The sequence below is a fragment of the Adelges cooleyi genome, unplaced genomic scaffold, assembly GCF_023614345.1.
Source record: "Adelges cooleyi isolate 19-005CV unplaced genomic scaffold, UGA_ACOO_1.1 ACOO_flye_CR_arks_rails_tigmint_CR_PRNA_574, whole genome shotgun sequence".
In the NCBI taxonomy this organism is placed as follows: Eukaryota; Metazoa; Arthropoda; class Insecta; order Hemiptera; family Adelgidae; genus Adelges; species Adelges cooleyi.
Genome location: NW_026096268.1, coordinates 8,630,991 through 8,658,443, shown reverse-complemented (window position 1 = coordinate 8,658,443; position 27,453 = coordinate 8,630,991). Strand labels below are relative to the sequence as shown.

Here is a 27,453-nt window from a genome sequence, read left to right as displayed (position 1 = left end):
TTTGACAGAGTTAATATCTAATATTAAAAAAAAAAAAAAAAATTTGCTTCCTTTTTTAATTTTCCAGTATAAGATTTACTATGTACTGAATATAATATAGGTAGGTACTATTAATATTGTTTTTTTTTTTCAAATAAATACATATTTGACGCGCTAAAAAAATGTACTTTACAAACACAGATTTTTAACGTGTATTTAGAAATACTCATAATTTAAAAATTGTTTTTACAATAATATATTTTCCATCTTTTGTGTAAACATTGTTCCATATTCACGTGGGAAACTTTTGATCTGATAACCTTAAATAAATTATTTACCTTAATTAAATTAGGTGTGATAAATAACAAACACAATGGCGATGGGAACGGTTGGGATGTATTAAGCAATTAAAAAATTTAAATGGGTACAATTTTTCAAGGAAATACGCTTTCCCATCAATTAAATGTGTCGAACAATGCAAAGCCGTTTTCGACTGTTCCCTCAGTCGCTTTGCATTAGGTTCTTAGTGTTTTTTTGATTGTCGAAAAGCCACATTTTTCTACAGATTTATCAGCCGAGTTCTTAAATCTGTAATTTTGTTTACTTCTTTTAAAAAAAATAAAAGTCATTGATAATTTAACGTTACCTATTTAATAGACAAATCACAACGTGATTCGTGCCTCTCCGCAATTGGTGAAATATGATAAAATATATCATAATCATGTTATTATTTTTGTTCATCATAATATTATATTTTCTTATTGATTTCTTATTGTTTTTACATTATTATCCGTTTTAAACACCATCACAATACCGTGCTACGCCTACACTGTAATTTAATTTCATTATCAAAGCGATCAAACGATAAGCCGACCGCCGATAACAACAGTTTTTCTTATCTAAACCCCAAAGTTTACAATTTATCAACAATATTATAAGAACTCTAAAAAATCAGCGGCGTTTGATTACTAAACGAAAACACCTATCCGTACCTACCTCAGTTTACGTTTCATCAAATGTTTCAATATGTTATTGTAATGTTTATACGAAAGACGTGCTAAATGAAATAATAATTAATGTAACTAAAAAAAAAAAAACAAATACAACACACACACAATTATGTATAATATATTCAAACTTTTGTTTTCAATTTTGTTGTTTATTGCACATTTTTTGTACGCTTTTTATTTGTGGCTTGTGAATCAAACAATATACTTTAAACAACTCGATGATCCTTGGCTGAATCGTTCGACCGCCGAAGATTACAAGTACAGTTTAAGAAAAACTCCCAGCCACTTGGTGGTGTCCGTTTGCCAAGAAGAAGTGTCTTACGACGACTTGTCTAAGCTCATAGCTTGGTCGTTGTTTCTAGAAATACCCATCATTAGTTTCTACCACAACAATAATGGTAAGAAAAAAAAAACAATTATTTTACATAATATATTATGCTGTGTTAGTTTTAAGACAACGTTAAGAAATGACTTGACGCACAAAACTATTCAACGTTTCGGGAGACAGATAAGATAGTATCGTAAGAAAAAAAAAATTGATATAAACGTCAATTTTACACGCGATCGATTTTTATCCACCAAGACGGTTTCTTCATATAGCCAGTCTATAAATTAGAAACTTACTACAAACTTTATTTATAATATTGACCTTTTTAAAAACTAATTATTTATTTATAAAAAATGAATCATTTGGTAAAAAACACTATTTCCAACCAAGAGTTTTTGGTTTAGACATTTTTTAGTATAATTTGTAATTTGATTTTTAATGTTTGCTCTATTAGTTGAGTTATATCCAATTTATACAGATGGTAGATATTAATAATATTATTCCTTTAATTCCTTAACTCACATTTGTTGTGTATTTCAGGTATAATACCTGAAAAAGTATTTCATGTGTTTAAGAAGAAATACCAAAATCTTCTTCCAAAATTAAAGTGGGGAATAGAATTCAACGACGACATTAAATTTGAGTCTAAAAACTCAATTAATGGTGAGTATTTTAACATTTTATTTAACTCTAAGTTTTGAGTCGATATTGAATAAACGTTTTTAGTTTCATTTTATGATCGTTTGTCCGACCATCTTTGTAATTATGGATTATTGGACAGTTCCATTTTAATATTAATATCTACGTTTATGTATAGAATTAAAAAAATATATAAATTCAATGATAAACTTTGTTCAGAGCTTACCAACAATATTTTAAGACTCATTTACAAACTCAAAAAAATAATTATCTACTTACAATTGGTGTTTCGTAAACTAGCTTTCAATAGAAATGCTAGTGTTTGTATGGAACAACTATAATCTATTAAACAATTGCCACGACAGGATTTTCGTAACTGAATAGTTGTTTTTATAACTATAATAATATGCGTACTACACTTTCAGGCTATAAATGGGAGCCAAGAATTGAAGTAAACGTACTAACGTCCAAACATTCCAAATTACAATTAGTAAATGTTTTACAAAATGTTTGCCATTCAAAAGAAGAATTTTCAGATAAACTGGTAGAATCCGTCATCGGAAATATATATCCCCTGATCGAACCAGATTTAGTAGTAATTTGTGGCGATTCATGTACGACGTTTGGCCTATTACCATGGCACACTCGCGTTACAGAATTTTTGTAAGTTATAATAATTTTTGTTAGATTACATTGTTTACAACGCATCAATTTTTAATTATGTGACAATTAAAAGAAGACGGTTTATTGTTGTTGTAGGATACTAAAAACTCACTATAACGTGAAATTTTGTAAATTTTTCAAATTGATGGAAACATTTAGCAGACATGAGCAAAGATATGGAAAGTGAACCATTTTTAGATTTTTTTAATTACAATATGTAAATATATGTAATTACTTTATATATTTTTGGAATCCTTGTTATGAAATGTTTTCTATGTTAATAAATTATTTATTTAACAGTCATTAAATGTATATATCGACTGAATGGATCTGAACACATGTTGTTGTGGCACATAACAGTCGACAACACTTCACAGGTAATAAACCGTACAACTATAAGAATAATGCAATTATATATTTTAACTTTTTTTAAATTTTATTAATACTGTAAATTTAATACCTTATTGGTTACATTAATAATACTGATTATAGTAAAATGCATACACACACTTTTAAGGTATTTGATCATAGATTCAATTTTTATGCATAAATTGTATGTATTTAAACTCAACTAATTAATTAAATTATATTTAATTAACAAAACTACTACTAACTCGAATCATTTTTATTTTATTACAAATGAAAATAACTATAGAAAATAATAAATCAAATACATTTTGTTTATTAGGAATTTTTTTTAAATAAGTTATTTAAAAAATAAAAATATATTTTTAATAAAATGTTTAAAGTTTCAAGCGATAAATTATTTCGAATAATGTATTATTCAAAAATAGTAATCAGTGATTTATTTCAATTAAAAAGTTATTCGAAATGCTCAAAACATAAATTTGTTTAAAATAATTTGCATTATTTAAAAATTGTAATTCTTAGTTTATATAAAGAATAGCGGACTTAAAAGTATGGCTTGGTGTTTTAAACCAAGTAAATTGTTAACATTACCTACTTAAGTATCACGGAAGCATGGAATTTATTATATTTTTGTTTAAGCGTGTCCACTATTTTTTTTTTGTGAAATTGCGCTTGTACTACATTTATCTTCAAAGAGGAAGAAAAAATATCAAAAGAAAAACTAAATGACTATTTTGTTCAAACTATTTAATGCTTGTTTAATCAGTCAATTATAAAATATAACAGTACAAGCCGATACATATTGAAATATTATTCTAGTTAAAGGTTTGTAATTATTTAACTATTTTACGATCAATTACAACACCCCCTCTAATGTTGTAGTTGTAGATAAATTTTAATAAAATTGAATTTGTTTTTAATTCTGTCATTAAAAAAAAAAAAAAATCAGCTAGTTATACATATAGAAATAAATTATTATTTTTAAAAAATCTTAATTTATAAAATACAAATGGATTGTTTAACAAAATCTTATCGCCTATACCGATGTCTAGTACTTCTTGATCCACTAGACGAGGATGAACTGTCGCGTTTACCTCTACGTTTTCTAGAGCTCCCATGCTTGGACACCGGTGTACGACTTCGCTTTGATCTATAACTACTTGTGGACTTTCTATCGTTGCGTCTCGACCGCGAGCTACTCCTCCGTCTTGAACGCGACCTACTACGCTTTGACCTTGTGTAAGACCTACTTCTAGAACGCGATCTCTTCCTAACAACCGCTTTACTTTTTGTATTTGAGGATCTCGATCTATATTTATCACTTTTCCTACTATATTTACTATCGGTGTCCTCACTTTCGCTACTTTCACTATTACTACTAGAATCACTCGAACTCGATTTTTTCGATTTCTTTTTTCTATTTCCATTTTTAACGCTTGTTTCACCTGACCATTCCGGTTTTGATTTGTCATTTCCTTTGTTGTTGACTTTCGGGTTCAACACTTCGCTATCGGAGCGTCCTGAAAAATGTATTTAAACAAGTTACAATGATGATGTTAACATAGTGATAATCCCTCTTCCATTTAAACCAAAATTGAAATCGGGAACAATTGTTGAAAAGTTCAAAAGAGCGGATGATAAAATATTGAGTTTATTTTTAAAGAAAAACTACCATTCTACGAGCCAAGATCCCTAATTTCATGGTTTAGAGTAAAAACCAACACTGGAAGTCTCGAGTTTATAGTTATATGTAAAAACTATGAATAAATAATTCTATAAATATATTATATTTACGGTTGAAAACCAATTAAAACTAAACATATTTTTTATTTTTGGATAAAATCATAAAATTTTAATTCTATAATATTAAAACTTAATCTACAAACTTGTTTTAAACAGACAACAAAAATATTCATTAATATATAAATGAATCATAATTTTACCTTTTGTCTGAACGTTTTCCACTACCTGACTACCAGTATCATTTACTTCTCCACTTAGTTTAACACTGCTATCAAATTTAGACCTGACTAGCTTTTCCCGGTCTTCAAGTTTGTCCAACTCCATAAGTATCCTCGCTTCAATATTACTAAATTCACGTTGGCGCTTCAACAGTCTTTCCTGAAAATTTACATTATTGTTTATTACAATTTGAAAAACGAGGAACTGAATAGGTATATTAAATCATACTTGAATAGCTTCATCTGAATCTTGTCTGTTTGATGGTTTACGACTTGATATAGTGTTTTCGTCGTCGCTTTCGCCAGAAGACTCCGAAGCCGATCCATAAACTCCAAGACCTAGAATGAAATAAGAGTATTAACAATGCGTGTATTGTTAAGGCGGTATATCTATATAGAAATAGCTACATAAAGAAATAAACACTGTAGCCGTAGTACTGTATAGAAAGTACATAATATGATTCCAATTGATTGGATCAAATAAGACACAAAACGATAGAGAATAATACTATGACCATCACAAACATAATTAATGATCATATTTAATAAATTTATGAAATAAATATATTAATACAATAATATAAATATTTATGAATAAATCTAATAATCTGAGGCTTTAGATGTATTTATCGAGATACATACAATATAAATGACTAATATTTGAGAAAACTTAATTAGAAATTAACTCACCCAGCTTACCAGCTAACGAGGTTTGATTTTGATTCCCGTGTGTATCTGTTACATTGGCATATGGTAAAATTGACAATAGAGTTAAGTTGAAAAAAAAAATCAAAAAATTATATACATTTGTTTTACCACTCGAAGTAATCAATTTCATATTTACTTACGATTAACTTTTTTAGGGCCAAATTTTAAAATACTATTTACTTTACCTGTATGAAGAGTAGTTTTTAACATTTCCTTTGCAGCGTTTAACATCATGTCATTAGTGACATCCATCAATAATTTTGTCAGGATTTGACGAAGACTCAGCATCTAAAAGAAATAATATTAACTAGAAACATTCGATTGAGAACAATACAAGAACATGGCAGCATAAATAACAATTCTGAAACTTTCAAAAAAATTAAATGTATAGTACAAATTAATATGAATTAATTTTATTACCGTATCTTCCCAAATCTGAGCTTTACTCTTACGTGGGATTAAAGATGGAGATTCACTTTTAATAAAATCGGTTTTCCGAAATTCTTCATCAGCGTTGACTTCTAAAGGATCTGGTTCAATTTCTTCATCGGCCATAACGGTCTCACTGTTATATTGATTGGATATCTAAAAAAAAAAAAAAAAACATATTATTTGCATGTTTCAAACCTCTAAAACTCATAACAAAAAATACATTGTGTAGTTCGATCGATGTGTTTTCATCGTGATAACTTTGAAATTCTGATTCGCTATTAGATTGCTCTTGTTCTATTTTCCTACGTTTTTCTCTTTCCATTTTCTCAAGGCCTTCCCGAATCCAAGCTGGAAGTTGTTTACGTTTGGCTGCATCTATAATTAAAATTAAAAATGTATATTTGAATAATAAATTATTACCTACATAACATTTAATAGCGCTACACTTTTTTTTTACCAAAAAAATGTACAAAAACTAGTTAAAAAAAATAAAAAATACTAACCAATATAAGAGGAATCTTGATTTTTATCATCTAAAGTCGTGACCAAACTTGGTTTATTCCATTGCTCCGATTCTGTTGAAGGAGGGACCCTAGTATTACTAGATCCAGCCCAATAACTCTAAAGTAAAATTTAAGTTTTACAATGTATTCATTTAATGTATATTTTTTACAAGAAATCTAAGTATAACTTTACGGAAAAAAACAGGCAATATACAACATCATAATGTAATCCCAATTGTTTTTATAATGAACTGAATTGTCTTCAATAATAACCGCATACACCAAAACTCGAGTTTCTAGTTACTCGATTAACGTCCCACCCTTATTACTTATTTATATATTATAGGCTTCATCAACACTAACGAGCCCAATACCAAACTTCAACTCCACCGTGTTACAGTTAAATGTTGCAGCAACATTCACATCAAACGTTTGTCAAAATACTGACATTAGGATCAATGTGCTTGTAGTTTGGATCTGGTTCGCTAGTGTGGACAACGCTTCAGTAAAACTTATTTTCCTAAGTTTAATGACTAACGTTTGTGTTGAAATTTCTGGTTGAATTATTGACAGCATAAGTTTCTGGTTTCGGCAGCACCGGGGGTGCAACATATGGAGGTCTGACTGAAGTCACTGTCTCCATAATAGGAGGTTTAAGTGGGAGCGGTGTTGTATTGGGATTCCAATTCCAATTCCATTGCTGCTGCTGTTGCCAAGTCAATGTATTCCAGGCACTCGGTTTTTCAATGTTATTCCCTTCACATCACAGACAATAAATAAATATTTGTATCGATGTTCGACTTGTGCTATAGACTACTAACCAGCAACAGAATTAACAGTTGTATTGCGATTGCTAATTGTTTTACTAGGACCTGAAGCATTCAAAGTGTTTTGAATATCTGTCGGTGGACGAGGTGCTTCTGTATTAGTTTCACATACTATAGGCCTCACATGTTGTCCCGGTTGAAGCGTGTGTGATGTTTCTTTCATCTTAATCCATTGTTGGGCTAAACTCGCCCAGTCCACTTGAAAATTAAATACAATTATAAGTTAGTTATCACGACAATAACAAACTGATTTATAGCCCTAAAGTATAAGTATAAGGTTATTTATTGCAAGTTTTTATAATAACCTTGTTCGTTGTTCATATGTTGATACAAAGCAGGATTCATCCACTGATTTCCAAAAGCCATATTTAATGATGGGTCTGACCACATTATGCAGCACAAAGTTTAAAAATAATCACACATTTATATACATTTAAACTTATTATCAATAAATTAAGTAAAAAGTGATTTCAGTTGCTACAATATAGTTTTAACATGTAACGCCTACCACATAATATTTTCTGCATAGTACTATACACAAACAACGATCGATTTCATTATATAAAATTAAAGCAACTTTTATTTTAATGAATATATATTAAATGATGATATATTAAAATAAGACACAATATTTTTGGTAACATAAATTGAAATAAAAAAAATCCAAGCTTTAAAATACTTAAATTGAAATTAAATAACACATTTTTTTCTCTACTGTATTATCATTCAAAATTTGTCGTTTTAATATATTTATAAAAGAAACTGTGTTTGACACAAAAACACTGTGATTAAAATACGTAAACTAGTTCCCAACGCTAAGTTTAATACACACTTTCCGACTTATCAATTATAATATGTAATGGTATACTTGAAACATGCGAAGCCTGAATTTAGATTTTAGGCACTACTGTCTTGTCACTATGGTTGTCGAAAATATATCGATAGTATAGTATGCGGTATCGATAGTAAAAAAAAAAAACGATAAACCAATATATTTTTTATAACAATTAAATTTTTGTAAAGAACAGAAAAATTATAGACTCATAAAATGTAAGATATTTTATTTTATATATATTTTAGATAGATACTATTGTTAGTTGTTAATTACAAAAAACAACAGCGTGTTCGATGTTTATAACGCTATGCAAATTGCACCATGTCGATATTTTTAATCTATATTTATATCGATATATTTAATGCCTCTTTCCATACAAATATACATCACTATCGAATTAACAATAAAGTAAACATCGATGTTCTTACAATTTTTGCATCCGTATGTTATGCGCAATCAATCAATAATAATGCAATGCGTTTGACAACAATATTATTAAGATGTATCAATTGTGCACAATCGATACAATGTATTGGTATGTGTACTGAGTTTTATCCATTCTTACATATTTTTTTATAAAATACCAGACAAATGTTACCACTTGGAACCGCGTGGTTAAGAAATACACGTCACAGTATTATTATTAATGTTGAATTTTATTATATGTGTAAAGTCGAAAGCGTATAAAATCTGTATTAAGGCTCTCGAATAACATTGTCATTTGTACTTTGTTTCCAGAACATTTGCGAAATTACTTTTCATACAGATAATAACACATTTTCGGCTTTGAATCAGTTAAAAACATAAAATTTTCGGTTTTTTTTTTTGTTTGCCTATTCTCACATGTTATTGGTTCCAGAGTCTATAAATTGCTAATACTTTTCTATAAACAGCTCAGTCGTTAAATAAATAACATCTGGTTATTTGATGTGAATATCAGCTAGAAGAAAGCCGTGAGCTCCAACCGTAGTGTTAAACATACACACGTAGACCACGACATTAACTTTTTGGCAAGCCAATTTTGGACGCAAACCATCCGTTGCGTCCATTTCGTTATCATAACGGTTGCCGTGGACTTTCCATGTAGAGATATATATTTTAATCTGTGGTTCAAACTTAAAACAAATTACACCTTGCTCTGAACTTAAAATGTCTAAACAAAAACACTTTTAGCACAGAACTGGACCGTAAATTCTTCCTGGAAAAATATTAGCTCTTAGGAATGGACCACCTTTTCAAAAGGCTGATGATGCAAATACAACAGAAAAAATGATGTGTAGATCCACACAAAATAAAATGTCCTACTGCGTTCCTACTAGTTTTAGGAATCCCTTCCTTTTAACATTTCAATATAAAAAATAATTTTTTTTTTTTACATCAGACAAGTAAAAAATCACCAATGCGCGACGCACAGTCCATTGATTATTTGTTCACTATCCATGTCACATTGCACCCAATAATAAACATAGGTTGAGTTGCTATGACAGCCCGAAAAAATGGGTTCTATGGTTATATTTTCCCTTATTGATAATAAGTGTACAGCGCAAAGTCATTTTTCGTGTATTGTTCAAATAGGCCAAATACTATAGACAACGGGCATTTATTAAAAGTTGAAACTGCCCATATTATTAAAATTTTAAATATAATAATTATTGGAAAACATTCGCAATGGAAATTGTGGATTTAAAAAGTAGAAATTTAAGTTCAATACCAGAATCGATTTTTCAAGACATTGGATACGGTGTTCGTGTAAGTTAAACTTGGATTGTACAAAAAAAAAATGCTTGAATAATTATTCATTAATTATTTCACTCTTAAAGACAATAATTTACTCTAACTGGATGCCGGGCTAAACAAGCCAGCACAAAATATTTGTTTTGTTTTTTAAGCTAACTGTTTGTGATGAAACTTTATTTGCATATATTTATATTTAAAAAAAGTTTCAATCAGTTGGTTTTTTGGGTAAAACCGAGCAAATGTATAGTATATTTTAACAAAAAATAAAGGGTTTTATTAAGTTTGCGCATAACAATACTTAACTGGGTTTCGTTGCATTAACAAAATACATGGTAAAAAAGTTAACAGTAAAAGCATTGAGCATTAATATTAACTTATTATTTCTCTAATAAAATACACTTTATATGTAGCTTTATTTCCAAAACTTTCTTCCATCGGATTTGATGGGAATTAATTTCCTAAGGTATGATTATGTATATGTTTATTTCCAAAATGTATTATATGCAGTAATAAACATATTATTTGTTAAATTAAAACTTAGTGTCTCCTTATTCAAATAACGGGTTTCAAATGAGTACTAATGGGTGATAAATCATTTTAATTTCATTAATGAAAATACTTAACTATTATTGTTATACTGAAAATGTAAGTTATAAATGTTTGTTACAAATAAAATAGCAATGATTTTTTTTCTCCAGAAATAACCAACTTTAATCCAAAACTAATAATTTACACATTTGAGTGGCTAAACTCAAGCTATTTTTCTTAAATATTTTTACTTTGCTTAAAGTTTTTGATTTTAAGTATAGAAGAATAATTTAAAATATGGAGCAACTATAAAAATGCATGTTATACATTGTGATCCCAGTTGGGACACTAATAATTGTTTTAGAAATTTCAAACAGTTATTATATAGTTTTGGAAATAGGCTACTCTTATAACTTATGAATTATTAACATAGCCAACCGTTACAATTAATAGTTTTTATATTTGAATAACAACAATATACGGACATTGCCAGACAAACTGTTCACCGGTCTTCCTAATCTTACATGGTTAGACTTACGGTGTAACAGGGTTCGTCGAATACCCGACAGCGTCGAAGGCCATCCCAATTTGCAAGTGTTTTTACTGGGAAAAAACAACTTAAAGGAATTACCTACAGTGCTTGGTGAGTATACGAGTTATGGTACAAAACTTTTTAGACTTAAACGTGCACAGAGCCTAAATAATACCCCTCCCCCTTCAAGAAAAACATCTACATAAAACCTTGGACTTGTTCATTAGGGAGCTATGCCAATTTGGTTGCTGACTTAGAAATCTTAAGGCATCCGGTGCGATTTTTTACGGTCACCGTAGAGTAGTTGGATTTTAATATACATTTTTTTTTTGTGGAAGATGAACACACACCTTGTACATTGTCCATTGGATTTAGTAGGTAGTAGTAGTAGGTAGGCCATTTATATGAGCCACGTCTTCGGCTCTTTTGCCAACGTCTATAAAGTGTGTAGAACTTTGCAAGTTGAATTTTTATAATGCACTTGACAATATTCGTTGTGTACAGTGTATAATATATATTATGATATCTAGGGTCAATACGCAAACTTCGGGAATTACAATTCGGCGGAAATCCTCTAGAGTTTCCAAGTAGAGACGTGTTAAGAAAAGGTTCGAAATACTTAATTAAATATCTACAACGTCAATGGCTTTGCGAAACGGATCAATCCGAAAACGACGAGAACCTTAAAAGAACAAAACCAGCGGCTGATTCGGTTTCTTCTATGCCCGTTGAAAAAAAACTACCTGTAAGTTCAATGTATTGTGTTTAAGTAATTAACCAGGCATTAGCGTTTAACAATGATTTTGAAAAATACAAATAAGTTTTTCCGTTACACCAGTCTCCGAGAAAATGAGTTTTAACTTTTGTAAACATATCATTTGAAGAGTAAAGAGTTGACTTGCTGCGGATCCAGAGCCAGATGTCGTTTAATAGGCCTCTACACTAGAATTTATTAAGGCGCATTGAATAGGCAATTTTTCACTAAAACTTAACATTAAGCTACAAGTTTTAAACGTACATAATACCTTAAGAAAGAAGGATGTATTTTAATATTTCATTTTGGTATTAATTGTTTATTAGAAAGTAGAGGTCATGCCATTCAGATTCATATAATATCAATATTTTTCATCAATACAATTCATTTCTGTTTAAAGATCTTTTCAAAAAAAAACTAGGTATGTATTTTAGATGAAAGACTTCACCTCGTTGTACAGGCGGACATTTGAATTGGGTTGGAGTGTTTACATTGGAGTCAACATTTTTCTTTTTTTATTAAGAAACACGTGGGGGGGAGGGGGGCAACATAGAAATTAAGAAATAACAATTGTCAATAATGTGTAGGTATACTGATGTTTTATGAATTTAGGACAGTACGTCGTCAAAAAGGAATCGACTGATGGAAAGATACAGTTGGCCAATGATATTCCTGACTAATTGGCAAGTGCTTTGATAAAACATTAAATAGCATAGGTATTAGTATGGGGCTGTATCAATCGGAAGACGATGTATTGATACAAACTCGGCTATTTATCCTAAATAATTTTGATTAATATTTAATATACACTTTTTGTTTGTTTGTACATTTTAGGAGCAGCGATCGTTTAGTAACCGATCGGGATATTAGGATGAAAGAACTAGAGCGACTTTATTTGGAAAAACAAAAGGCAATACTTGAAAAACAAGAAAGGAATCTCCAGTTATACAAGTAATTGCCTAGACATAGTATACCTATATAGGCTATAATATGGGGAGGGGAAAAAGAGGGGATAATGTAGCGCAATATTATCATTAGGAATCGGGGGAAAACCCAATTCCACATGAGCTGTAAATAAACACAAAATTAAAATGGTCAATCTGTACAATTTTTAACATGTATAGTATATTTAACTTTATTAAGTAGTTTGTGCACTGCGAAATTTAATTTATGTACCGAGTATACGTATATAAACTAATTTTATTTGGGGGGTCTTTCCCTTTATATACAATGCATTCGGTTATACTTTCCAAGTTTCTATTAAGAGGGTTCGATACAATTTTTTTATTTGCGTGTAAAACATGTCTTGCTGGGTGATGCAGTTTTCAGACGAATTGAGCAGTTTTAACTTGAAAATAAATATGTACAATAGTTCAAAACTTTTATCAGGTATTGAGGTGACCGATGGGCGATTTCTGATAGAACAATTATGGCCAAAGTCAGTAAACTTAAAAAAGTGAAAATTTCTACGTCTTATAACATTGTCAAAAACAGCCCATGTAGTAATCTAAAAAATGTCTCAAACTCTATTTTCTTAATAATGTACTTTTACCCTAAGAATCTGTTTACCTATTTATGTATATATTTATTTATATCGTCATTTAAAAGGTGGCAAATGGAAATATTATAATTATTAAAATAATTACCATGATCTGCGACTGTGGTTATTCCAGTATACAGAGTTGTCAATTTAACGTAAGACGCTCGTTTTTTCTTAAAATAATATCAATTTTGTAGTTATTCTTTTTGGAGACAAAGTTAAGTTTATGTTATTACTTATTTTAAAATAAAACAAATGTTTTCAAAAAGATAAATTACAAAATTAAGATTATTTCTCTAGAAAATGATTATCTTACATTCAATTTATCACCCTGTAAAAAATGTCTGTTTAAAAAACAATTAAATATTTCAAAAAAATTGTTTAGGAATAAAGAAACATTAAGAGCGTGGAGAAATAAAGCAAAACAGTTACAACGTATTGAAAGTACTTACAAATGTAATAACTGTAAGCACATTAATATTTAATCATTTTATTATTGAACAGTACAATGTAGTTTTTAAAATTATTATACTTGCTTATTTTACAGATAAAGGACTTGAAATGCCTTTTGGAATCGATAAAGATTTTTTCAAAATGGTATCTAGGCAAACCTATAATAAAGTAATTTTTTTTTTATTGGGATTAATACAGCTAAATTATATATGCATACATTTCTGTTTAACTTATACACTGGACAAGAAGCGCAGCTGTTTATGTTTGAAATGTAGTTTACATAACTGTCATAACATAATTTTTTTTTTCTTTAGAGTATCGAGCAAGTGTTGTTAACCCTTGGCATTGTATTTTTAGAAATACATACATTTTATACTCCACTTTCCATGACTATTATTTTAATTATTTTTGACATTTAAAAATTAGCACTTGCCAAGTAAAGGGTTAATCATCTGTCCAACTTTAATAATATTAATTTCTAAAGAAAACTGATTTTTCATCTAACAAACTTACAGTTTAATAGAAGTTGGTAATGTTATATATTATTTAACTTTAAACATCATTCCGCTGCACTTGTTTATTTTATACTCATACTTACCTTCTAACTAATTAATAATAATTAGTGTGTTGTAATTTATCGAAAATATTTATCCGCTTACATTTATGGATGTATTTTTTATGGCAGGAAATTAGTGAAAGTCTGAAACCTAAACGAACAACTATTACTATGTCTAAACCGTAAGTATCATTTATCGTAATGTAGACCGTACACTAACTATCATTTTTCAACTAACCCGATTTTATCGTAATAACATATTTTAGTGTCAGTATTCTATACTTGTTAAAATTTGCTTTTAGGTTTGACTTTGATTTAGAAATGTCAAATATTTATCAAATGCTTATTGATATATCATCAAAAGAGCCGGGCGAAGAACATATAGATGAGAAAAATGAGAGCTCTCAAACAACTACTAACGTCGAAAAAGAAATGCAAAAGGTTTTATTAATTAATTTTATACCGTAATTTTTTTTTTTTAGTCTACTTATGTAAAAGTATTATTGTATTGACAGACTTATATCATTTTTTCAGCTACACGCCATACAAAAACGCATCATTAATTTGAAAAGTCATATCACCAAAAAATGACATTTTTACAATCAACTATTGTAAATATTAGCGACATTGATTCCAATATTTTAACTCAAGTAAATTATTTATTGTTTTCGTATTCAAATTGAAATTATTATTTTTAAGTCAAATACATAATTAAACATGTTTATTAGGTATGCAAATTCGTATAAATACGTACACGCTACAAAATATATATATATATAAAAAAAAAAACCCAGAGCGGGCGATACAAATAATAATATACATATTGCAACATGAAATTATCAAATTAGAAATACCTATTAAGTGTATACATCAATATACATTATGAAATTATTGGAATACATTTCATTCTCCTTCTGTGTTTGAAGTTGTAATTTATTTTAAAGTATATAATATTTAAGTGTCCGATTTTTTAAATTAATTTTATTAATTATTAATGAATTGTAGTTACTATATAAAACATACATAAAAAAAGAAAGAAAAAAAGTGACCTGTGATGATTTATTTATTTTTGTAAATTATCCATAGATATATAAATAAAAAATAATAAATAAATATAATTGTATTTATTTTTAAGAGACCGGTAAATCTAGCGATTTAATTTGAACAAAAAATAGTCTTTACATGAAAAATGAAAAAAAAAAGCGTTCAAGAGATCGATTTCTTTTATTTGAATATATTTTAATAACTATTAGGTCGGTCCAGAATGTAGCTCTGGTATATCTAATGGTACACTTTTTGTTTCAGCTCTCATTTTGCTTTAGCCAATCTACAAACTCGTCCAACATAACAGGCCCTGCAAAACAATAGTAATTAAACCAACACAATAAAGATATGTCGTACACAACAGTATACATGTATTAAATTATGCTAAGCTTACACGCTCCGTCAATGTCGTAATTGGATAAATCTGCATTAATAGATCTGGAAAACTCTAATATATTGCACCATTGATCTTTATTGATAACTCTGTACTTGGATTGGTCTATAAATCTAGAAAACAACGGATAAAGTTTCCACTGTTTTCCAAGTAATAAATTTAACATCAGTTTGGCAGTTTCTATATCCATACTTCGTTGATCTTTATCCTAAAACGATGCAAGCGATATATTAATTAATACATTTTTTAAATTTTTATTATATATGCTTTAGGGATAATATATCGACATAAAATCAGTATTTTACAAGCAAATCTACATATTCAACATAGTTGAGCATTATTCGAATAGTATTATATTTAAATAAAGCAATATTCAAAAAAATTACCTATTATTTAATTATTCATTAAAATAATTCAGTATATTTATTTCTTATTTTTATTTAAATATATTTGTAATTATAAATTAAGTTTTAAATTATTTAAGATATAAAATAAAATGTGAAAGGGATTAAATTTGGTTAATGTTGTAACCTCCAAGGTCGAGGTTTCTAAACAAATTTATTAGCTATACAAAAAACATTAATTTTTAAAAGAAGTAGGAATAGCAAAAATTGTTAAATAACGATAGTCTTCTATACACGTTTTATCTGTTAATTAAATGATAAAAAAAAGTTCTACTAATTAAACGTCATAATGTTACTTTGATAATAATTGTACTTACTCTAGCAAAGTCATATGCATATCTATAAATACTTTTGAACATTAATGGATCGTTAAAGCATAATCGCAATGAATCTAGCTTGCTCTGTAATTTTTTTATGGAATCACACCTAGAAACAAAATAAATAAATAAATTAAAAATGTATTTTTAAATAACTGTATTCATAAAATATAATATTCAATAAATGAAAAAAAATTCTATTTGATTTTTTTAATAATCAGTTATAAAATATGTAAATTGAAAATAGCCAAGACCAAAACCATCGATTGCTATTTTATACATCATAATAATAGTCAAGGTATTTGATGTGTAGATAATTTTTCAAAAATATTAAATAAGCTATATTATATTTTAATTTGCTTACTGTAATTCTGTTAGTCCTTTTAACCATTCTGTACTCGTAAAATAGCCCATAGATTTGGCATTCATTTTCCATGCCAATACAAGCATAACTAAATCTTCTGGTTCCACTCCAATATCCAAGCAAAATTTTTCCATACCTTCAGGTCCTGTTCGAAACATTATGACATCAATTAAAAAAATATACATATAAAAAAATAACATTTTTACAATGATATTTACCTAAGGTATCACTCGAATCGTTGGTGTATTTGTGAAACCAACTTAAACATTTTTTATGATTAAAAGCCATCATTTCTTCAAGTCTACTTTGCGTTCTTTGTGCACTAAAATTAGTAAAATGATAAATCAATATTAAAATCAATGAATTGGTGATATTATTGTTACAAACATATGTTGTACTTATAACTTTTGACTATTTGAAAAAAAGAGAGAGAACTATCATATTTAATTTATAATACAATGGTATTGAGATACAGGAATTTTTAATGAAATTGATAGAAGACAGTTAAGTGGATAAGGTAGGAATGATTGTACATATAGTTATCACCCAGATATACCTCCATGGATGTAGTTTGTTTGGTTAACGCTAGATTGGAATCTAGCTATAATCAACACCCATAGGGTCAAAATTTCACTGGGTAAAAAAAAACGTTGACAAGAATGACAAACAAACATCATATAATTATCATAGAAAAAAAAATTATTATGCAATAATTTACTTGCATAAAAATTATTTTGAAACATATATCATAGAAAATAATTTTCTTTACAAACCTTGTAAAACGACGTTTGGGAACTGATGCATTTTCTGCTGTATTTATTTCTGTAGTGCTACGACGTTTTCTTGCCATCTTTAAATTACTTAAATAGAAAAAAACTATAAAACAAAACGAACAAGATTTCAATAATCACCAATTACAATAATGGTTAATGACTAGCGAACTAGTTTGAAAATTGTATTTTGTCAAGACACTTTGATAGAAAAAGTTTATTGATATTGTTGATGTGCAGTAACAAAATAGGTAAATTTGGATTTATAAAATATTGAAAAAAAAAAAAAATGATTACCTATTATATTGAAATAAACTTACAAAATAGAAAACCAGTTATCTGTACTGTTGTTGTTAATTAATATGTAAGGTAGGTAATCGAAGTATTCTATGTTGTACTTAAAGCTGCAGTTGTAGTCAGAAGACAGGAACTCTGATGGTTTAATTAAATATAATATTAAGTAATAAAAGGTGTTTGTTTTGCATTCACAGACTAGGTAGTAGTTATTATTGGTTAATATAATAATATTGTTTTCATTTTATTTTTTTTTTCTTAAGCTATTGACTATTGTTAAATGTTTTGATAATATGAAATTGGAATTTAGCTCGAAAGTTAAAATATGATTGTCCGATTAGTGATTATACCTTGGTGACAGCCGCAGTTGTCCGTGACCAAACTATTACCACACACCAAGGACGTTGTACAAAAACAATTCGATGGCCGATCCCCCCCTCACTGTAGCCTTGTTATCATTCAGTTCGGTACCACGGTTCAGGTATCGACCGTACCACCGGTGTCAAACCATTGTTGTTATCAAACCATTTCGGGGCTGTGAGGGAGCTCGGAGCACTAGTGGAAATATTTGTAATCTTGAAATTGCAGTATTTGGTGGCGTGAAAGCGTACAGCAGCTTGTATCAACCATTCTGATCAACGTTGTGATATATCCGATGTTTTTGAATCAAAAAGTCTGTTATTATTTGTCGTTTAATTTATTCAAATTTTATTCGTAGTGTTTAGTTAATTTAATTATTCAATAGTGACAGTGTTTGTTCGTCAATCAAGTATAAAAAAAATAATTGAAAATGTCCCAAATATTAAAGGTAAACGACCACTATAATAATATTCTGCATACGTTTGAAAATTAAAAAAGTTATTGAAATTGATTATTTTTCCTAAGCGTCCAATTTAAATAACTTATCTGTTTTAGTCGAAGTGTTAATGATGATTATTGTCTTCATATTGAAATACTTATTGCGTTTATTTAGTGTAAAATAGATAGGCTTACATACCTAATAGGTACTTTTTAAAGACTAGGTACCTCCTTAGATAACCTTGTACAAATATCACACCATATTAATTATTTATGTTCCGTTGAATAATATGTTTTATATAAAAACTAGTTTTTTTAAATTTTGTAGGTAATTGAAAAATAATTTTTGTACAAGTAATTTACAAATTTCAAAAATACAATTTTAAATCGATACCTATCATGTTATTATAATATTAATGTGTATTCTTATTTATTAAAATTGGTTTATGTTAATTTCTAAATTCATTTGTGACAATGGTATGAATTTTAAAAAATGTACCAAATTTTAATTAAAATTTTTCAATATTTGACTAGGAAAAGACTGTAGTACGTTTTGAAGAGAAATGGGTTAATATGCGACCAGTTGTACTTAAACTTTTACAACAAGAACCTGTTACACAAAATGAATGGCAAGACTTATTTTACGCTGTTCATTTGGTATGTTTATGGGACGAACAAGGACCTTTTAAGATGAGGCAAGCTTTGAAAACTGATATCATGGAGTTTATTAAAAAAGCTCAGCAAGTAAGTTCAACTGGTGATGTATAAAAATCAACAACTCAATTTCGTATAAATTTAATTTTAATGTTATTTATTTTATTATGATTGTTGGTTTTTTTTTATTCGAAGCGAGTGATGGCTCATCAAGAAGATCAAGCCTTACTAAAAGCATATATAACGGAATGGAGAAAATTTTTTACTCAATGCAACTATCTGCCAACACCTTTTAGGCAATTAGAAAACGCGCTGACTGGAAAACCTAATAGTAGTAAAAAATCAAATAATGATAATGACACTGTTGTTCGTAAGGTAAAGTAAAAGTATCATGACGTATTATATAACTTCAATTTCAATTTCACAAAATACCTATCTTACATAATTACTTTGCATTCGTTTTATATGTTTAGAAATATTTTAGATATCCAAGGCTTATACCAAAAATTTAATACAAATTTTTCTGTGTTTTATGATAAAATAATGTAATTATTATTATACAATGCAAAAGTATTGTTAAATAAGTATTAATAAATAATATTTTAATGTTTATAATTATTATTAAATTATATTTCATTACAATGTTTTTTTAACAGCTAATGTTGGATAGTTGGAATCAAAGTATATTCAATGATATTAAACAAAGACTTCAAGATTCTGCTATGAAACTTGTTTATTTAGAACGAAACGGAGAAGCTTTTGATTCTCAATTAGTCATCGGCGTAAGAGAATCGTATGGTAAGTTTTAATGAATTTTGCATTGCCAAGTTGAGTGGATAAAAAAAAATCAATTGCTTTCAGTTAACCTTTGCTCAAATCCCGAAGATAAACTTCAAATTTACCGTCAATATTTCGAGAAAGCGTATATTGATACAACAGAATCATTTTACAAAGCCAAAGCGCCTGAATATTTAGAACTTCACGGTGTTCAGAATTATATGAAATATGCCGATATAAAACTTCGTGAAGAAGAAGTCCGAGCTCAAAAGTATTTAGAGCCGAGCAGTGGATCAGTTCAAATGGTTTGTTAAACGCTTTACATATTTATAGTAGTTTTATAAAAGGGTCGAATATTAATAATAATAAAAATGTTTGTGTTTAGTTGACAGACTGTTGTGTTTCCGTTTTGGTTTCAAACTTCCGACATACTATTTTGGCTGAATGTACAGATATGATCAAGAAAAACGATACCAAAAGTATAGTATAAACGATTGTGAAAATACTGTTTTTCTGTATTAACCGAGTATTAATACATTATTTTAGAGTTGCAGCTTTTATTCAAACTTATGGATCGTGTACCTGATGGTATTTTAATAATGTTAAAAGATTTGGAAGAATATATTGTCAGTGCAGGTCTTGCTGATATGATGGCATCAGCAGACATAATAACACAGGTAATTTATAATTAAATAAAGTCAAGTTTATGTTGTTGGAATAAGAGCATATTAATTAAAAAGAAAAAAAGTCAAGTTACTTTTGAAATGTAATGAAATTACCTAACTCGTTACTGTACTGTTGTACATTGTTTGTCCAAAACAAATTTTTTTTTGATTATTAAACAAACATGATAAATTAAATGTATGCCCTTCCAAATACTCTCCATTTTTTGTAAAATTGGTCCAATCATTTTGTTAGAGTACAGTAGCTTTTCTCTGTGTTTAGACACTTCTCGAAAGTTACAATTTTTTCAACATTTTGCTTATGAAAATTTAGTTGGGAGGACAATTTTTGGAATTAAACCATACAAATTTTTTAGCAGGCTTTTTTTATTACATTTTGTAAGTTTTTAAGTTTTTCTTATACTGTTCTTTTTTTGTCTATACTGCTGTAATATTATATATTGTAAATGAAATTAATTCCGTAAATAAATAAATAAATTATCATTTTACAGGATTCTGAAAAATATGTCGAACAACTGCTCTTGCTCTTCCATAAATTCAGTAATTTAGTACAAGAAGCGTTCAACGACGATCCCAGGTTTTTAACCGCAAGAGATAAAGCGTACAAACAAGTAGTTAACGACACTACAGTTTTTCGATTAGAGCTACCCACAAAGCAGGTAAGTTGTTTTGTCGGACTGTAATATTTAGTTTTTTTTTCTCTCTTATTTTTTGTTCTAGTTAATTTGTATTTTTTACCTTTAAAATTAATTAATCTTTTATTTTCGTTTCACTAAACACTGAAAAAATCAAATTTTTATAATATTTTTTGAAATAATTAACTATTATAATATATAAAATTTGTATTTTTTTCGCAATAAATAATTTTTTAAGGATTTATAATGTGTACAAATGAGAAAGAAAAAAATATCTAATCTATTTTTTTTGTCTTGCCAATAAGTGATTAAACCCTTTTTTTTACAATTGTAATTTTAGAATTCGGCTGTTAAATCCCAGCCGGAATCAAAGTGTCCGGAATTATTGGCCAACTATTGTGACATGTTACTGCGAAAAACACCTCTGAGTAAACGATTGACTGCCGATGAAATTGAAAGTAAATTAAAAGACGTGGTATGTACAAAATAATACGACTCAATATGATAATTCAAATACATATTTATAAATGAAAAATATATCTTTTTTCTTCGGTTTCTAGCTACTTGTATTGAAATATGTACAAAACAAAGATGTATTTATGAGATTCCACAAAGCGCATTTAACCAGAAGATTAATATTAGACACCTCGGCCGATTCAGAAAAAGAAGAGAATATGGTCGAATGGTAATGCTGTATATTAGATAATTACAACTATTAAGAGTGTTATATTTATTTGCAAAAGTGATGTTGTTTAGGCTAAGGGAAGTCGGAATGCCGGCTGATTATGTAAACAAGTTAGCAAGAATGTTTCAAGACATAAAAGTCAGTGAAGACTTAAACCAAATGTTTAAAGAAACATATAGAAATCTCAAAGGGAGTATCGCAGGTATGCATCGAGTGTGTTGTTTTAATTGTAAAACAAAAGTTTAACGATTAAGAGCCGAAATTGACGCATAATTGCGCTTTACAACTTTTTGGGGATGCTTAAGGGAAAACAAATATTTACAATATTCATGCCAAATGATAAAGAACCGTTATATTTTTATTTTTACATAATAACTATATTAAACTTATATTTTTTTAATAAAGGCTATTTAAAAAAAAAAAAACTATATTTAACTTACAAAATTACAGTGTATATTATATTTTAGATTCCATAAATATAAAAATATTAAACGCTGGAGCGTGGTCCAGAGGAAGCGAACGCGTAACAGTTTCACTGCCGATGGAGCTGGAAGATTATATACCGGAAGTAGAAGACTTTTATCGAAAGAAACATAGTGGACGTAAACTCCAATGGTATCATCATATGTCCAACGGAACGGTGAGAACTGAATTTTGTCATGACGACAAAAATTTGCTATTTGCTTTGGAGTTTAAAAATTAACTAATTCATTTTGAATATTATTAGATAACGTTTACCAATGATGTCGGCCGATTCGATGTCGACGTCACAACGTTTCAAATGGCAGTGTTGTTTGCGTGGAATCAAAGACCAAAAGACAAAATAACTTACGAGAATCTCAGACTAGCCACGGAACTACCTGACCCAGAACTACGAAGGACGTTATGGGTATGACATTGTGTGTAATCCGTTTATAAACTTTAAAATTTAATTTATTTAATTTTATTTGTTTTAGTCTTTAGTAGCTTTTCCAAAGTTAAAAAAACAAGTCGTATTAGTATCACCCGAAGTGCCGTCTCCAAAAGAATTTAATGAAAATACTACCTTTTGGATAAACGAACAGTTTTCTATTGTGTGAGTAAAAAAAAAAGTCACTTTTGAATGAATGCTTTGATGCGAAACCAATTCACTAATATAAATCATTTTATAGACGATAAATGTGTTGATAATTATATTAGTAAAGATTTTGGTTTATTTTTTTTAACTTACTAAGTTTACTCCTCCAAAGAGGGATGAGAAGGTCAGTGATATTTTCTTAGCTTTTCACTGTACATTAGTAGTAACTATGTTTAAAAAATATCTCCTTAAGTTTTGAAGTAATTCCGACTATTATTTAATAAGTTATAGTGTAACATAATTTTAAGTTGAATAATTATGTACACATAATTAGGGTGATAAATTTGAAGGAAAAGGGGGTAAGGACCTTTTTTCCAATTTTGGTCTTATAAAGTACCTGTTGGTCCGATGTATAGACTTGCTACATGTAAAAATCGGTCAAGACATTTAAACGATTGTAGGTCTAGATACGAAAATAGAAAACAACATTGTAAAGACATTACCTTCTCCGCTTCGCATTGCAGGCTAAAACTAACCAAATTATATTATTTGTTTTTTTTATAAATTTTGAGCTATGATTTTACCATTTCTTATTTTATTAGAAAAAATGGTAAACTGCAAAAAAGAGGAAAAATCAATTTGATCGGTAGACTACAATTGTCGACCGAGCGCAGTAAAGATGAAGACAACGAGTGTATTGTTCAACTCAGGATATTAAGAGTACAAGTACGGGAGTTATTGACGATAAATTAAAAAATTTAGCAAAAAAACATTTTTTTTTTTTAAATTTAATTATTATATTTTTATTTACGCAGGAAGCAATAATTAAAATATTGAAAATGCGCAAAAAGATATCGAATTGGAAGCTTCAAACCGAATTAGTCGATATACTGAAAAATATGTTTTTACCGAGTAAAAAAATGATCAAAGAACAAATCGAATGGTTAATTGAACATAAATACATGAAACGCGATGAAGACGATATAAATAATTTTGTGTACATTGCATAACCGCCAATCAGTGTTTCATTCAGTACCATATTTTCTGTGATACTACATTAGGCTTTTGTGTAATTTTACATAATTGTTACGTGTTTATTTTCAGTATTTATTTATTATTTTTATTTTTACCTTAAAAGAACTTAAACCTGTGTCTAAATATTTTTTTTTTGGATGTATGTATGTATATATATTTTTTTTTTAATGTATAAGAGAGTCAACGCATAAGTTGCAGATGTAATTATTATTATAAAATACGATCAACTGATTTATTTATTTATCACAATGATTATTATAATAATTTTTGTTGATATAACGATAATAAAACGGACTCGTGCCATGATGTTCATGGAAATTGAAGTATATTATTGGTTATTATTTTTTTTAACTTAGTTTGTATTTTTAATATTAAAAACCTCGTACAAATAACATGAATATTTATTTATTAATAATGCTTGAAATAATTAAACGAATTTTGATTAATAATTAATTAATTTTATTATTTGAATTTCAAATTCAGTGTAAAATAAATACAATAATAGGTAAAAAAAAAAAGAATAGTGTTAATAGATTTTTCCATTTTTTTTTCTTTTTAAATTTATACTAAAGATTTGGTTTTTTTTTAACACTGCTAATTTTTTACACCCTGGTTATTCTGATTTATTCATCTCCTTGACTAATTTATATATTATTTTAAACATGTGTAAAACCAAACGTATTATTATTATTAAAATATCTAAAAATAACGTAAAACAATAGAATTAATCATTTCTAAAAAAAAAAATATATATATAACTAATTAACACTAAAATTTTAGCATTAAAATATGTATACACAATAGTTCTTTTATTTATAAGAGTTCATGATGACATATAATTTAGCAATTTCAGCTTATTACATAAGTAAGTATATTTATTGACAGTCTTAAAGAAGTAAGCACTAAGGTTGAAAAGAAATATTAGAATTTTAGTAGGAAAAAAAAGAGTAAGAACACAAACTTTTGTATAATTAATATTCACACTAACGTGGATAATATTAAATAAATTCTTGGTAATAATAATAATGATAAATGATACAACGTTAAATATAGAACAAACATTAAAATACTCGTGAAAAAAAATAATATAATAAAATTAATAGTACTTAATACATAGATTGAAATAACATTGACTAATTAATGTATATTTTCATTTGTCCGGTAGTCTAGTTGGAGGAATTTTAACTGATGATTTAGTACTTTCATATCCGTCTGCTACGTGTAAAACAATGGCTGGCAATGAGTCGGTAGATGCATGAATTTCATGAGGTTGGCCTGTAATTAATTAAATTTAAAAAGCATTATTTGATTTGGTGTTAATATATGTTGGCGAGTCGTCAGAAAGCCTACCTTTAGGTAAAAACATATATTTTACAAAAAAAAAAAATAGTTTTGGTCATAAATAAGTAAAAAAGAGTATAACTTTTTTTGATATATTTAATAGTTAAAGTAAGCAAATCTTGGTGTTTTTTATGTAACTTAATGTATGTGTATTATTTAAATAATTTTAGCTTCGATTCGATAGCTGAGAATTTTTATTTCCAAATTTAATTAAAATAATAAATGATTTAGACAATACTGGTAAAGTATTTAAATTAATTATTTTATTAAAGGCTCGGTCCAACAAACGTGCACGATAGCACGTTGCAGCATTGACAACTTTTCGGTTTTCGTTGTTTGTGCCGTGAACCGATCTACGCCAATTTTGTTGAGGGGGGCAATTTTTTATACTTAATATCAGTCATCAAATTTATAAACTTAACACGTCATATTTATTACAATTATTTTTATGGAGCTTTGATTATTATCAAGACATTGGATTTCAAGTGACGTATCAAAATAAGTAGTTTTCGAAGAAGTTTTGTAGTGCAACAATGTTACATTTTTAACAAAAATATGTACATCTAATATAATCCGTTTTACAGCTTAAATTTTAATAATTATAATTCTTTGTAAAATGTAATTAATATAAAAAGAATTATAATTTTGACATACCAGGAGTAAGACTGGCGATGGCCGCTATTAAATCGTAATTTATAAGCGGTTCTCCTTCTGCTCTTGGTACCCAACCTTCCGGGGGAGACGGCGGAGGAGAAATCAAAAACTGTTTGACCGGAGCTGGCAATTGCAAGTGTTGGTCGGCGGCGTCAATCGGTGTTACAGGCTACCATAAAAATAAAAAATGTAACATAATATAATATCATACATTGTGTATATTATGTATATATATTTTATACCTGTGCAAAATAACAGTTGATTGTTGTATCATAGAAACGTATTTGATGCATTTGAATTCTTGCGTTGGCTGCCGACGCTGGTGTACCATAGTTAACTCTTAGACGTTTGAAGCTTCGGAAATACTGAATGGAGATGACTTCACCAAATCGGCTAAATAGCACTTCTATTTCTTTCTATAAAAACAAAAAGGATTACTTACTCCAACTTTGAATAATATACCATGTTGACACGTGTGACTTGAACTGATTTAGTGTAAACTGAATTACTTAACTTAAGCCATACACGTAAACATAGTAGTAAATGGAAATGTATAAAACCTTAAGATCGTCATCCTTGAAAATAGCGGGATCCACATTAGTAACAATTAACGAAGTGGGCAGGTCTTCATCGTTTAAGTCTTCTAGTGACGACTGCTCTGAAGCCAAGGCTTTGTACAGGTCAAGTTTTTCATCATGTAAGCTGGGCAGACCGTCAATTTCATTAACAATGATTTCTTGATCTTGGATCTCTTTTGGTTCTTCTACCATTTTTTAAAAATTTTTTTTTTTAATATAAATTCTGAAATACAAGTTTCCGATAAATTGTCAAATTCGTTTAAACCGTTGTAAAAACACTCACAACAAAACGTGTTGGATTGCGTTAAATTCTTCTTCTCTTAAAAATATTTCATATTTTTCGTGTAACTCAAACAAATGTGATTATTAAACCGTTTCGAACTGACTGTAAACATTCAGTTTTCAGTCGGACAAACAAGTTGGGTACACTAAATAAGTACACTGTACACACAAGCAGCTTTCCACTTGGTCGAGATTTAAGAATAATTGTAGTCTGTGGAGAACTAACAAGACAAGACACAAGAATGTTCTTCCCTGATAAACACAACAAAAGTCCGCTGATAACAAAAAGAAAACAACCAGCTGATTATAGTCTCTTTTAAATCAGAATTTGGT

At 28.4% G+C, this 27,453-nt stretch overlaps 6 protein-coding genes across 10 annotated transcripts; 3 read left to right on the top strand and 3 right to left on the bottom strand.

Annotated features, from left to right (window-relative positions):
• The first annotated feature begins 504 nt into the window (after positions 1 to 504).
• Positions 505 to 2,944, top strand: LOC126842877 (dehydrodolichyl diphosphate synthase complex subunit nus1). Its single transcript, XM_050580086.1, has 4 exons — positions 505 to 1,387; positions 1,858 to 1,980; positions 2,382 to 2,619; positions 2,716 to 2,944. The coding sequence occupies exons 1-4, from the start codon at positions 1,099 to 1,101 to the stop codon at positions 2,804 to 2,806; spliced, it is 741 nt and encodes a 246-aa protein (XP_050436043.1). The 5' UTR covers positions 505 to 1,098; the 3' UTR covers positions 2,807 to 2,944.
• Positions 2,716 to 15,005, top strand: LOC126842876 (leucine-rich repeat-containing protein 57-like). Of its 4 annotated transcripts, none has more exons than XM_050580085.1 (11): positions 2,716 to 2,836; positions 2,920 to 2,996; positions 10,973 to 11,162; positions 11,582 to 11,796; positions 12,418 to 12,488; positions 12,640 to 12,756; positions 13,731 to 13,810; positions 13,893 to 13,966; positions 14,484 to 14,536; positions 14,657 to 14,795; positions 14,889 to 14,993. In XM_050580085.1, the coding sequence occupies exons 2-11, from the start codon at positions 2,958 to 2,960 to the stop codon at positions 14,943 to 14,945; spliced, it is 1,035 nt and encodes a 344-aa protein (XP_050436042.1). In that variant the 5' UTR covers positions 2,716 to 2,836; positions 2,920 to 2,957; the 3' UTR covers positions 14,946 to 14,993. The 4 variants fall into 4 exon arrangements, with proteins under 4 accessions (XP_050436042.1, XP_050436041.1, XP_050436038.1 ...); XM_050580084.1 differs by having other exon boundaries at positions 2,747 to 2,846; XM_050580081.1 differs by lacking the exons at positions 2,716 to 2,836; positions 2,920 to 2,996 and adding an exon at positions 9,108 to 10,003 and having other exon boundaries at positions 14,889 to 15,005.
• LOC126842875 (arginine/serine-rich protein PNISR-like) lies at positions 3,920 to 8,332 on the bottom strand. 2 transcript variants are annotated; one of them, XM_050580079.1, is made up of 12 exons: positions 7,928 to 8,332; positions 7,725 to 7,799; positions 7,414 to 7,617; positions 7,131 to 7,348; positions 6,593 to 6,710; positions 6,310 to 6,464; positions 6,078 to 6,242; positions 5,843 to 5,945; positions 5,640 to 5,684; positions 5,179 to 5,288; positions 4,932 to 5,109; positions 3,920 to 4,508 (listed from the first exon to the last, which is right to left on the bottom strand). In XM_050580079.1, the coding sequence occupies exons 1-12, from the start codon at positions 7,944 to 7,946 to the stop codon at positions 4,018 to 4,020; spliced, it is 1,881 nt and encodes a 626-aa protein (XP_050436036.1). In that variant the 5' UTR covers positions 7,947 to 8,332; the 3' UTR covers positions 3,920 to 4,017. The 2 variants fall into 2 exon arrangements, with proteins under 2 accessions (XP_050436036.1, XP_050436037.1); XM_050580080.1 differs by having other exon boundaries at positions 7,725 to 8,332.
• Positions 15,006 to 15,303: 298 nt separating the features above from the next.
• Positions 15,304 to 18,239, bottom strand: LOC126842943 (DCN1-like protein 4). Its single transcript, XM_050580187.1, has 7 exons — positions 17,968 to 18,239; positions 17,651 to 17,753; positions 17,096 to 17,199; positions 16,878 to 17,022; positions 16,514 to 16,622; positions 15,793 to 16,000; positions 15,304 to 15,708 (listed from the first exon to the last, which is right to left on the bottom strand). Exons 2-7 carry the CDS (start codon positions 17,725 to 17,727, stop codon positions 15,656 to 15,658), a joined length of 696 nt encoding a protein of 231 aa, XP_050436144.1. The 5' UTR covers positions 17,728 to 17,753; positions 17,968 to 18,239; the 3' UTR covers positions 15,304 to 15,655.
• Positions 18,240 to 18,498: 259 nt separating this feature from the next.
• LOC126842742 (cullin-5) lies at positions 18,499 to 24,562 on the top strand. Its single transcript, XM_050579866.1, has 16 exons — positions 18,499 to 18,749; positions 19,274 to 19,483; positions 19,589 to 19,768; positions 20,050 to 20,191; positions 20,255 to 20,475; positions 20,556 to 20,649; positions 20,717 to 20,847; positions 21,345 to 21,512; positions 21,829 to 21,963; positions 22,049 to 22,173; positions 22,245 to 22,375; positions 22,641 to 22,813; positions 22,901 to 23,062; positions 23,130 to 23,248; positions 23,833 to 23,956; positions 24,046 to 24,562. The coding sequence occupies exons 1-16, from the start codon at positions 18,732 to 18,734 to the stop codon at positions 24,238 to 24,240; spliced, it is 2,328 nt and encodes a 775-aa protein (XP_050435823.1). The 5' UTR covers positions 18,499 to 18,731; the 3' UTR covers positions 24,241 to 24,562.
• A 533-nt stretch (positions 24,563 to 25,095) lies between these two features.
• LOC126842998 (protein sarah) lies at positions 25,096 to 27,368 on the bottom strand. The gene is made up of 5 exons (XM_050580286.1): positions 27,122 to 27,368; positions 26,821 to 27,061; positions 26,503 to 26,676; positions 26,261 to 26,429; positions 25,096 to 25,540 (listed from the first exon to the last, which is right to left on the bottom strand). Exons 2-5 carry the CDS (start codon positions 27,028 to 27,030, stop codon positions 25,416 to 25,418), a joined length of 678 nt encoding a protein of 225 aa, XP_050436243.1. The 5' UTR covers positions 27,031 to 27,061; positions 27,122 to 27,368; the 3' UTR covers positions 25,096 to 25,415.
• Positions 27,369 to 27,453: the final 85 nt, after the last annotated feature.

Bases quoted from the DNA above. Each gene is read 5' to 3' on its own strand.
- LOC126842877 (XM_050580086.1), top strand. From the start codon at position 1,099: ATGTATAATATATTCAAACTTTTGTTTTCAATTTTGTTGTTTATTGCA. The intron at 1,388-1,857 runs GTAAGAAAAAAA...TGTGTATTTCAG, and splicing joins TTTCTACCACAACAATAATG to GTATAATACCTGAAAAAGTA. The intron at 1,981-2,381 runs GTGAGTATTTTA...CTACACTTTCAG, and splicing joins GTCTAAAAACTCAATTAATG to GCTATAAATGGGAGCCAAGA.
- LOC126842742 (XM_050579866.1), top strand. The intron at 21,964-22,048 runs GTATGTACAAAA...TTCGGTTTCTAG, and splicing joins AAAGTAAATTAAAAGACGTG to CTACTTGTATTGAAATATGT. The intron at 22,174-22,244 runs GTAATGCTGTAT...GATGTTGTTTAG, and splicing joins GAAGAGAATATGGTCGAATG to GCTAAGGGAAGTCGGAATGC.
- LOC126842875 (XM_050580079.1), bottom strand. The intron at 5,946-6,077 runs GTAATAAAATTA...TATTTCTTTTAG, and splicing joins CTCAGATTTGGGAAGATACG to ATGCTGAGTCTTCGTCAAAT. The intron at 5,685-5,842 runs GTAAAGTAAATA...CCAATGTAACAG, and splicing joins AAAAACTACTCTTCATACAG to ATACACACGGGAATCAAAAT.
- LOC126842998 (XM_050580286.1), bottom strand. From the start codon at position 27,030: ATGGTAGAAGAACCAAAAGAGATCCAAGATCAAGAAATCATTGTTAAT. The intron at 26,677-26,820 runs GTTTTATACATT...TTGTTTTTATAG, and splicing joins TCAAGGATGACGATCTTAAG to AAAGAAATAGAAGTGCTATT. The intron at 25,541-26,260 runs GTATGTCAAAAT...AATTAATTACAG, and splicing joins CATCGCCAGTCTTACTCCTG to GCCAACCTCATGAAATTCAT.
- LOC126842876 (XM_050580081.1), top strand. From the start codon at position 9,923: ATGGAAATTGTGGATTTAAAAAGTAGAAATTTAAGTTCAATACCAGAA. The intron at 10,004-10,972 runs GTAAGTTAAACT...TACAATTAATAG, and splicing joins ACATTGGATACGGTGTTCGT to TTTTTATATTTGAATAACAA. The intron at 13,967-14,483 runs GTAATTTTTTTT...TTTTTATGGCAG, and splicing joins CTAGGCAAACCTATAATAAA to GAAATTAGTGAAAGTCTGAA.
- LOC126842943 (XM_050580187.1), bottom strand. From the start codon at position 17,727: ATGGCAAGAAAACGTCGTAGCACTACAGAAATAAATACAGCAGAAAAT. The intron at 17,023-17,095 runs GTAAATATCATT...TGTTTCGAACAG, and splicing joins CGATTCGAGTGATACCTTAG to GACCTGAAGGTATGGAAAAA. The intron at 15,709-15,792 runs GTAAGCTTAGCA...ATTGTTTTGCAG, and splicing joins TTACGACATTGACGGAGCGT to GGCCTGTTATGTTGGACGAG.